Genomic DNA, 11,574 nt, shown 5'->3' with positions numbered 1-11,574 from the left:
GTCGTGGTTCAAGTGGTGGTGGTTGTCCATGGTGGTTGGGGTAAGGTGAGAGAAAGTGAGAATGAGAGTGAGAGGAGGAGAAAGAGAATAAGTATATATAGGGTTAGTCTAGGAAAATCTTGAAAAAAATACGGCCGATTTTAAGTAAATACGGACGATAAATAGTGATGCCCTCAAAAAACTAAGACACGTATTATACTACCCAAATCAAATCAATTACAAACATAATCAAAATTAATCAACCTAAACATAACCCCTATCTCTCTCTTCAATACCACCTTACTCCACCACCCACCACCATTTCTCTCTCCTCATGCTCCCATATCCATGACTCCATCCTCTTGTCGTCTCTCCCCTCCTTCTCCATCACCATTGTTCTCTCCACCACCACCATCATCATCACCAATCTCGTCGGCATCCCCCACCAGCCCAAAACCACCACCGTCATCATTTCTCTTCAATATCCTCCCCCGCCAGCCCAAAGCCACCTTCGCTCCACCGCCGTCATTTCTCACGCTCCATGAACCACCATGTTGCCATCATTTCCCATCCACCGGTGGACTAGTGCGCCACCCATCAGCGTCCTTCATACGTCCTCAGCCACCCACCTCAATCATCATCACCTTTGTGACACTCCACCTTCGATCTCCTGCCCCACCCGCCCAAAACCGCAGACAACCTCCATCATTCACCTTTCTCTCACCTCCATCTTCCATCGATCTCCTTTTCTCACCGACATCCTCCATCGATCTCCTTTCTCTCACCACACAACCACCCTACCACCTTCGATCTCCTTTCTCGTCGTTCTCTCACCTCCATCTTCCTTCGTTCTATATCCTCCATCTCTTTCTCTCTCTTCGATCTCTTTCTTTCCCCTTCAAGTTGTTGTGGAGGTGGAATGGATTTTAGGAAGGTGTTTTAATGGAGGTGATGGGGGCAGTATGAAGGTGTTTTGATGGTGGAACAGGTTCTGATGGTGGAGCGGGTTTTGACGGTGTTTTGATGGTGGTGGGTGATGGTGGAGGCAGTAGGAACGCCTTTGGTTAATTTTGGATTCGAGTTTCGGGGGCAACAGGAAGGTGTTTTGATGATGGTGGTGTTTCGGTGGTGGTGGTGGTGGTGGCGTTGCGATGGTATTGGTGGTGGTATTTGATAGTGGTTAATTATATTAAACACTAACCCTCATTTTTGTTAATTAACGCTTAAGAAATATTACCTAGAAGACCGTGCAACCTGAATTGTTGCATGTAATTTGATATGGAAAAAGTACTTCATTTGTCATTCAATACCACCTCTAGTGGAAAAGGATGGTAAAATGAAATTTTAGTAACAAAATAACTATTTGAAGATAGAGAGATCTTACTATAGATATTAAAATGAGGTATATGTTACCAACTCTTTATGAAAATCTATTAACATTGTTATCATTTATTATCGACTATCAAACTAATCACTATGGTATTTTATTTTATATTTTATTTCTTGTGGAAGCTCAAGTTTAAATCATTTTGCACTAGCTAGGCCTCAAGTCACGACTGAAGACACAGCATACTGACAGCAATAGATAAAAGAAATAAAAGAAAGATAAACAACCAAACTGACTTCAGCTTAACGTACTACACTGCACCCTTTCAAGGAATAACAATATTTACAAGCAGTTAACTCATTTAAAACAGGATCCAACTGATTGCATAGTCACAAGGTGGGTCACACAAATTCAATGTTTTATCCAAGATTCACAGACAACAAGAATACAAACTACTTTAGTAGTTTCTCTTATCCTTTTGCTGCTTAAGAGGCTAAACCAGAGTTTGCATTTTAGTGAAATCCCACAGCGCAATATCCAGTGGTGAAATCCCGGCAACCAACACGACGGTGACTAGAGAATCCTACAGAGCTATCGCCAAAGTACTTTAACTCCAGGAGAAAAATGGCAGCTTCTTTTCACCAGATGCATATAAGATGATATTCTTCTTCAAAGGTGAAATGTACTGTGCTCCATGGAATGCAGCAGCTCTTACTGCGTTTAACGGTCCCAAGTCATATGAGTATGCCTTCTGCACACCATCAAGGATAGTAGCCATCATGAAATTTGCTGCCTTCCGCTCTGCTTCATACCTTTGTAATAGAGAGAGCTGTGACAGGCCATCAAATGCACAAGAGCTCAGTTTGACAGGATTTTAAGCTGATAGAAAATGCAAACCTTACCTTTCCACACCTTACATATCTATTCAATTCTCCCTCTATCCTAGCTTATATGTCCGGTTTCTTTTTTGATACGTTAAACTTTTAGGCTTCCAATTTATTTTTTCATACAGATAATACTCCTATGTTATGAGTTTCCAGATCTTATATTCGGAAAATTTTTAACACATAAATTTCACATATATCTAGTTTTTCACCTGAGCTTATCTCGTAAACATGATCCTTGTTCAAACAAGAAGTTTTCAGAAGGCTTAACATAACCTTCCAAAAAGAAAGTAAGAGAGCAGCAAGACTGCAACAAGGAGGATACACAGCAAGAAAGCTATTAAAGTCTGTTAAGAAGGGGCCCTGATTAATAATTACATCTAGAAATGATGCTAGTTTCGATAAGGCTCGTCAGATAGGCCTGGCAATTAAACAAGGAAGGTGTGTGCCTGGTAGCTAACTTAGACTCTGTTCTCTTCAGATTTTAACCAATAAAAGATAATTTTAATCAGTAATTTGATAAAAGAAAAACACTGCACAATCAGTAAAAAACAATTTTAATCAGTTATGATCAGCAAAAATCAGTTCTAATTAGAGAAATTCAGTTATAATAAAGTAAAAATAAATTAGAATCAATAAAATGAGGTGAAGAGAACAGGGCTCAAATAAAACTGCAGGGATTCAATGATATGCATATATCCTGTATGTCTTTATTTTCAATTAGGTTCCTGTTAATAAATTTCCAAGGTGTTTTTTGTTCTTTTGAATTCAGAAAAGAGGACTGATGTGACTATTTTCAAGGGATTCAATGATATGCATATATCCTGTATGTCTCTATTTTCAATTAGGTTCCTGTTTATAAATTTCCAAGGTGTATTTTCTTCTTCTGAGATCACAAAAGAGGACTGATGTGACTCCACACAAGACTATACAAGTAATAATAAGAAGTTCCAGGAGATGGTACCTGTCCTATGTCAATACCAACGGCAGTACCCTCAGAGATAACTTTCGAAAGAACAGACGCATCTCCAAAACCGAGGTTAACTCCTTGACCCGCTAGAGGATGAACAGTGTGGGCAGCATCCCCGATGAGAACGACACGTCTTTTAGCGTAGGTACTAGTCTGAACTAAAGACAGTGGGAACACCATTCTTTGCGATGCCAACCTGACAACCTTTGGTGGAACTTCAAAAGACTCATTGGATGAGACCAAATCTGACGAGAAGCTAGAGAAAATCTTATCAATACTTGAGTTAGACTGTGGATGAGGACCATATCCATAATCCATTGCACGATTTACAGCGTTCACAAAATCATCTTCGGTAATGGCTTTGCAATCTGACGACTCTTTTGGGCTCATTGTCCAAACAATATTACTATAATTGTTCCCTATCGGCAGAAGTGCAATTGGTCCTGCAGGAAGAAACCTTTGCCACGCACAATGGTTAGGCATTGGATGTTCAACTGTGCAGATAACTGCATTTTGTGGATACTTCCGGCCAGTGGATCTGAAGCCTGCCAATTCCCTAACACGTGACCTACCTCCATCAGCTCCAACCTGGGATAAGAGCTCTTGTAAATTACATGTAATAGAACAACTAGATGCCAACAAGTTATGCTTAAGGTAAATTGGGAAGTTACACGACATAATCAATGAGGAGACAGGAATAAAGAGCAAAGAAGATCCTACAACTTCACAGAGTCAATGTTAAAACCTTCATGACTTGAAGAATAATGCATTAAATATTCGTACCACCCTAACACAAAAAAAATGGTTAAAATATTGGGGAAGGATCAACTGTGAAAGAACAATATTTCCCCATCCAATTCATTTTTTGCAATTGGTGTCAGCAGGTAAAGTGCCATGAACTCCAATGGTCAAGGAATGTCTCCCACAAAAGGCATAACAAATACTTCCTTGGTCCTACAGTTGTTAATTGCCATACTATTAGGGATATTTACTGCCAACCCTTTTTATTTGTCATCACTAGCTCTTTAGCTTAGTCTTAAATGCTTTAGCTTGTTTCTAATTACAAGACTTGATAATTATATTAGAATACCTGAATGCAGAAAAATTACTAACAATTTGAGGATGGAGGATTATTTAGGAGGAAATCTAGAAAACATCACTCTCATAATCACTATACCCTTATTCTAATTCTTTGGTACTTATCAAACATAAAATATAAAGAATATTCCCTTAATGGCCCGTTTGCTAGTTGGTTATAAATGGTGGTAATGGGAATGAATTTGTTTGGAAATTTGTGAAGAATATCAGTGTCCATGCTCATGGTAATGCTAATTTATCCTAAAGTGTCCACTTTTATTCTTGAATTTTCATTCCCATCCAATACGACCTTATAGGTGGTAATGAGTGGTAATAAAAAATTGAAAATTGCTTCCCCTTGGATACAAAAACACAAGTTTATGGGTGACATTGTTTGCGATGGAGAAAAAATGCCTCCCTGTGGAGATTTTAAGGGTGCTTCCCTAATAAAATTACACTTAGAATTCATTCCCACTACCGCTTTATTAACGACTAACAAACGAGTCGTAAAGTGTCCAAAGCAGCAATAGAACATCCAGAACTAAATGACTATGGAACAGTAAGAGTTATTTTCAAAATCAGCAAATTGGTTCACAGTCAGTCTTAAGTTTTGCAGTTCACAAGAAATTAAAAATTATTGAAGGTACTTGACATATAAAGTAATATAACAAAAACTGTACAGGCTATATATGGTATCAATCAATATGAAGCCTAAAATGGTTTATTCATGGTATTGAAGCTCGGCCTCATGGTGACCACATTGTCAAGTTTTTTAGTTCACCAGGAGCACGATATAAAGCCAGTAAGCCACAACAATCGCAAACCATTGGTGTTGCCCATGAAAGTGGTTTCATGAATATTTTCACGATCACGACCACATTTGATTTTGAAATCCATGGGTTAATCACTTCATCTTTGGTTAAGAGGGCTTGATCTTTTTCAGATTTAGGAGCCAAAAGCCGAGCAAATTGTTTGCCGATTTCTAGTATTCCTCAGACCATAGTCCAACACCAGAACTGAAGCACTAATAGTGAAGGACCCAAAGCATCATAATGATCACAGAATCATCCTATGCATAACATTTATTCTCGACTACCAATGGTATGCAGAAACTCCATCCAAGTTTTACGCTGGCCTATCGACAAAATACAACATGCTAGAAATGAAAAGATTATTAGCCACACTCTGAGTCTTCTTTTCCTGTTATAGCATCCTGAACTTGAAAAAACGATTATTTGCTCTCCTAACTGTAGTAATTACTATCTACTATTCTTCAAAAAGCATGAATTTTTTAGATATTAGATAAGTCATAAAACTTGACAAATTCCCACAGGGCATCTTATCTCCCCCTTTCCAGCCACTACATGGTACACTGCTCATTTACAAAAGATCGTGGATTGGTTCAGCTGAAAACCAATAACAACCTTACTACAGTTAGCAGAATAATCACCACCATGATTTTCTACTTTGCAAGAAAGCATCTGAATGTGAATTGAACACCTGGTAATCTGCTTCTATTTAGACACTGCCACAACCTTCCATAACTAAAGTGAAACATCCACTTCATGAAGGACAAGGACCCACAACTGAAGGAAACACTACAGTCAATTGCATCTCTAAATTTTGCATCTACTCCACGCGTCCCTTTTTTGTTACCACAAACATTTCTTACACAATTTCAGGAAAGTGAAAATCTAAAAAATAGACATGGGTAAATGTGTGGACTAATATGAGAGAAAAGTAGAAAGGGAAATATTAGTAAAAAGGTATGCTGCAACCATGTTCACTTCCCTCAATCACACATAACAAGTATTACCACCTGCAGAAAAGAAACCTCATCAACCCATTCTCCATTTCTTGTGCCACATTAAAATTCAAAATGCACCAAAGTTCCTATTAGCAGAATGAATCTCAAATTCCTAAAGTAATCAGATCACTTAACTTTGTATTATCCTTCCATCCGGGACTAAAAGGGTATTTTCCTTGCTCCGGAAATCTTAATCTTTTCGTCCCCACCCCTCAAAATTAAGGATATAATGTGATTTAACTAAACACCCTTCATAATACTTGGACTCCTCCGTCCATTATTCAAAATAAGTAAGGGCATCCTGGGAAATCCAATCATAAACAATAAATATTCTGGAATTTTGAAAACTTTTTACAGCCAAACCAAACTTTTTTGCTTTAAATAGACAAACAAAAAGTTTTTCATAATAAAGGAGTATGCATACATATCAGTATGGACTAGACCACAAGAAAATCAGGATACATATAATTTCTCAACTAAAAATGTTTTCCACGGGTCTATACCGTACAGCTCCATATTACACCATGCCATATCATACAGCCAACATAAAGCAAATCTGCAGCCAATTAAAGCATTTAATGGACTAACCGAAGACTATTCATGCAAAGCAAACAAGCAGCCTCATCCAAAGATATGTCATCTCACAGTAAACAACATGTGAAAAAGGCTCACAATCAACTCGGCATGGCATACAGCTACCAGGTGAAATACTACACCCGGTCTTTACTTATAATGTGTATCATTAGTAATAACCCTACCCCGGTGCCAAAGTCCACACAGAAGCCCTCACTTTATGAATCTCTGCTTTCCGAATGAAGTTTGCCACCATAAAAGGTGGCCCCTGAGGGGATAGGGCAAACCAACATAGGAAAGATTACAAGCAACCCATATAGATTCCACTTCCATACCCTAGAATCCTATACTTCTATCTGATTGTGGAGCCAGAATCTCAACCACATAAGTAAGCTCTTGTATCTCCCTGTCATGGGATGAGATTGCCTTTGGTAATATCAAGCATTGTCAATCTAAGAAACAGAGACAGGAGCATTATGCAGTGAGGTCAGATGGAATCGACATGGAAATTTTTCTTTCCTCTATAAAACATCCTCCCCAAAAAAAATGCAATAAATAATCGCCCTCTTAAACCTTATCAGAGAAGATAAAAAAGGAGACCTATGAATTTCTCAATGATACCATACTACAGACTACAGAGACACAGAAGCAAGAGGATGGATAGAGAGAAAGAATTTACTCGGTCCAAGGATTACAGGATTTTTGATGTAAACACTGGGCAGATACCCTATACGCACATCTTTACAACTTTTGTTCATCTTGAACCGAATTCCACTAAGTGAAGGCTTTCACTTAAGGAGCCTTTCTCAAATAGCATTACGACCGACTATTTGTTGTAAGAAAGTAAGCCTTGAAAGACTACCTCACTAAGTCTGTCTATTATGTATTAGGACCCAAATTAATTTACCCAAATTGGATAAATCTAAAGAATGTAAATCTATTTGAAACGGCAAAGATCATAAGTGAGAAATCTTTGTGAAATGGGTGGAGAATCAGGACCTAAAGCAAGTAAGAAACACAATGTGAGATTATTTGTCACAAACCTAGCCAGGAAATCAAGAATAGATCACCACAAAATGACAAAAGGCATGAAACAAATCTCTTGCCTCTCCTTCCACAAGAACATAAAACCATATAGTGTAAAGCAACCTCTGATCGACATGCTCTGTCTATATCCAGTAATGATTTAAGACTGCCATTGAAATACCATAAGAAGATGCCAAGTTGCCATCAGATAAATACTAGTCTAACAAGATAAAAGGATTGAATTCTTATCAAATATTGTGTCTCTCCATCAGCCCCTTTCTTTCTAAACTTATATTGCTGTCATTGCAAAATTTACACGCAATGTAAAGTACTTACCACCAATTTTGCAACTACATTGCTGCCATCTGCCAGCTCCAACTTTGCTAATTGACTGTCCATCTTGGTAGATGATATACTTGACTGTAAAGCCATTGAAGCCAATCTAGAAGGAAGTACTGTTTTCTGGAAGTCCTTCTCCTGTACAAGTTCTCCAATCCAATAATAAGGAGAAGAGAAAGAACACAATTAGCTACTTTATACATGTGGATGGAAGTTATGTATAATGCAACCAAGTTAGTAGGTTGATAATTTTTCTCTATGTTTTAGAGGCTTCACTATTTCTAGGTTTTTACCAAAAACTTATTGATGCCATTCATAACATTTTCAATACTGATGAAAACCCATAGCCTACACGTTTAATCTAAAGCGAGGTGGAATCTAACTTAGAAGTAACCAAGAGTTTGAAAACTTCTATTGACTCATGCGACAGAAGCACTGTGAGAGAAAAATGCTTCGAGAATGATTCTGGCAAGAGGGCTTTTTTTTACCTCCAAGTTTCCCTATACTAATATATTAAGAACGAATAATCAAAATACTGAGAGCTGAAATGTACCTGTATACACATTAATAAGGAGCTATGAAGCACCTTATTCTCAACAACACACCTAAAATATGAAAAACCTGTGTTAGCCCTCTTGTATAAAACCATCAATCTGCAATTCACATTGACTTCAATGTTCAAAGATGATTTTGGTTCACAGTATAACTCACCCAAGTACCTCCTTGTTAACGTCTCTAGCATTGTACCTGGTAAACCCTAGACCAGTATAATCCCATACCTACAAGCAAAGTCAGGTTATACATCATAAACTGACACCAAGTTTACAAGGATGGAACAGAAACAGAAAATGAAAAGGTAAGCATAATGGCACATTAGTCATAAAATTATCTTCCACATGCAGAATATGAAATTAACATTCTGCTATGCCCACATTTCAAAATTGAGACCTTGCGTACATTACTTATCTTCCAATCTTGGCTGACTACAATGACATGTCTCATTCATTAATTAAAGAGATAATATCATAATATACTAAACAAGAAAGGTTTACAAATGCAACCACCACTGAACAGCAGAAACAGATGCACTAATGGAAGATCAGCAACACATAGCAGTATTGGACTCTAAGCACCACCTTTTATTATGCAAGCATTCAATACAGCTAGCATAGAAAGTTTAAAGATAATGTTAGAAAGTAGGATGTACATCTATATGAAGATATTTGAGCCCGAATTAGAGCCATCTGAAAATATCAAGGACAAAAACTAACATTTGCATATCCAAGATCGAATATAGGCAAAGAGTACGTAGTAACATACAACAAGAGAACTTGAGAGCAATTCTTACCTGCATCTTATCAAAATAAGCATGACGTTGCTGTTCAACATACTTCCAAGCACCTATATCTGCAACAATTACTTCTTAGTAACTGGAAATCAAATAGGAAATCAGAAAGATTATAAGTTAGAAAATTGTCTTGCCCTATTAACTTTGACATACTAAAAGGACACATTATTAAATATAAAACAACTGCCCCTATTGACAAAGTACCACGACTATTAGAATAATTTTATCACTTCACAGGATATTATGAATAGTAGATCAAATCAATTTATGTATTCTGAAAGTTGATACACAAAATATACTAAAACGAAGGACAACATACTTTCAAGAAAGGAGATAGCAGCTGGTGTTACCGTGCTAACTCTAGGATCAGGAGGCTCGTCTTTATTAATCCCACCTCCAGAGTTTAATGCAGGATTGTCATCAATGATTGCAACACTTAACTTTCTGGTTATCGCAGAGCTCGCTGCAAGGAATACGAGATATATTAAAAGCCTAAACTGGCATTCCGGTAGGGAACAGACACTACCATAATCAAATGACTAATGGTTTTTCATAAGAGCACAGGTGACTAAAACTTCATAAATGATGCAAATTATCAAAAACGGAAAAGAGGGATGAGGCAAAAAAAAAGGAGCAAGTGCTATCATGCACCCACACATAGTAATCTAGACTAACCCAAGGAACATGCCAGAGCCATGCCGACCAAGCCACCTCCGACAATAGCAATGTCATATTGCTGAATTCCGTTAGCTGATTGGTTTCCTCCCTTATTTTCCTGGTACATACAGTAATAATAATTTACACCCCAAATAATCCGAAAGGAGGAGAAGAGAGAGAGATGGGATAGAAATTAGAAAGGAGGGAGACATTTTCTTCGTGAGGAAACACTCCAGAAAATGACATCATCGACATTTTTTGTCAGCTCATCTAGCAATTCTGTTGGCTAAATTTTAATTCATAAACACTGATCCCCACAACAACTGTGCATAACGACTTCGTCAATAAAAAATCAATCAATATACATCTATCTACCAACTCACATTGCTATTTATATGGCTACTTGAGGCCGAAACTTCTGAGGCGGTGACATTGCAAAAGAACCTCCTTACACCTTGTAATGGACAAACACCCAAATTGCTTTTTCCACCAATAACTCTATACATTGTCCAGTTTAAGCAGCCTACCACTGTTTGTGACACAAACACATCAAACAATTTCAGATTTTCGACATTATGCTAAAACAAATGAGCTTCAAGTTGGATATACTATAACATTCCAGGCTCTTAGAAAAGTTTAGCTATGCATACAGTAAAATAAAAGAGACAAATAAATTTCCATCTGATGGAATACCTATCTATGATATATGAATAATCCTGATAATTGGCAGTTTCTGTTGGTGAATGGGATTTAAGTGGGTTCAACATATTCATAAAAGGAATATTAATAAGTAGATTGACCCATATATGAACAAAAAATTCATATCATTTTCTTCATTTAATTAACAAAAACAATCAAAAAATTAGAAAACAATTTTAATTAGACTCTAAACTATGAAACCAGAACCTAATAAGCCAACAAAACGCACTATAATTCACATAATCGAGCATTATACAAGAATATCAATAGCAATTAAAGTTGGTTCATACATGGGAAAAAAACAGAAGAAAAGAAAAGAAAATTCGCGAAATTTGAGATATAGTAAATGGAGAAATTCACTAAAGTGATAAGAGAAATAAAGAACAAACCTCTTGAGATGACTATATCTTGTTAACTGAGTTGTAATATAGAGAGTAGGGAGAGAGATAGAAAGAGAGAGATTTGATGAATGTTCTAAACAGGGACTGAACTACTGAACTACTGAACTTCTCTTTACAAACATCAATTCGCGAGAGGTTAATATCGAGATTGTCCTAAATAGACATAAGTGAACAGGGAGGAAAAAATAAAATTGAACGGACCAGATTCACACTACCGGAGGGGAAAATCATATGACACGATCCGTTACTATTGATATAGTCGGTTTTTATTTCATATATTCAGTTTTTATATAATATAATCATCTTTTATGTAATTAGTTTTTATATAATATAGTCAATTTTAGTATGATATAATCCATTTCTGTTAATATTTACGTGTAGATTGGAACTAACTTAAACGAGTTTACTTGAAGCTGATGTTGTTGTTGCTCTTTTTGGCCTGCATTACGCCTTTGATGTGGGTTTCGAAAGGTTGGGCTTAAGACAG

General features: G+C 37.0%; 1 protein-coding gene across 1 annotated transcript; it reads right to left on the bottom strand.

Annotated features, from left to right (window-relative positions):
• Positions 1-1,552: 1,552 nt before the first annotated feature.
• On the bottom strand, positions 1,553-11,230 carry LOC104908709 (uncharacterized). Its single transcript, XM_010697854.3, has 10 exons — positions 11,076-11,230; positions 10,371-10,516; positions 10,006-10,105; positions 9,650-9,793; positions 9,331-9,389; positions 8,694-8,761; positions 8,536-8,587; positions 7,980-8,120; positions 3,155-3,748; positions 1,553-2,135 (listed from the first exon to the last, which is right to left on the bottom strand). The coding sequence occupies exons 2-10, from the start codon at positions 10,491-10,493 to the stop codon at positions 1,914-1,916; spliced, it is 1,503 nt and encodes a 500-aa protein (XP_010696156.2). The 5' UTR covers positions 10,494-10,516; positions 11,076-11,230; the 3' UTR covers positions 1,553-1,913.
• Between the last annotated feature and the right edge of the window lie 344 nt (positions 11,231-11,574).

Source organism: Beta vulgaris, chromosome 7 (genome assembly GCF_026745355.1).
Source record: "Beta vulgaris subsp. vulgaris cultivar EL10 chromosome 7, EL10.2, whole genome shotgun sequence".
NCBI lineage: Eukaryota > Viridiplantae > Streptophyta > Magnoliopsida > Caryophyllales > Amaranthaceae > Beta > Beta vulgaris.
Note: the sequence above shows the minus strand (reverse complement) of the source record. Positions and strands in the feature narration are given on the sequence as shown.

Bases quoted from the DNA above. Each gene is read 5' to 3' on its own strand.
- LOC104908709 (XM_010697854.3), bottom strand. From the start codon at position 10,493: ATGTATAGAGTTATTGGTGGAAAAAGCAATTTGGGTGTTTGTCCATTA. The intron at 9,390-9,649 runs GTATGTTGTCCT...TAATTGTTGCAG, and splicing joins TGCTATCTCCTTTCTTGAAA to ATATAGGTGCTTGGAAGTAT. The intron at 8,121-8,535 runs GTACATTTCAGC...GAACTTGTACAG, and splicing joins CCTTATTAATGTGTATACAG to GAGAAGGACTTCCAGAAAAC.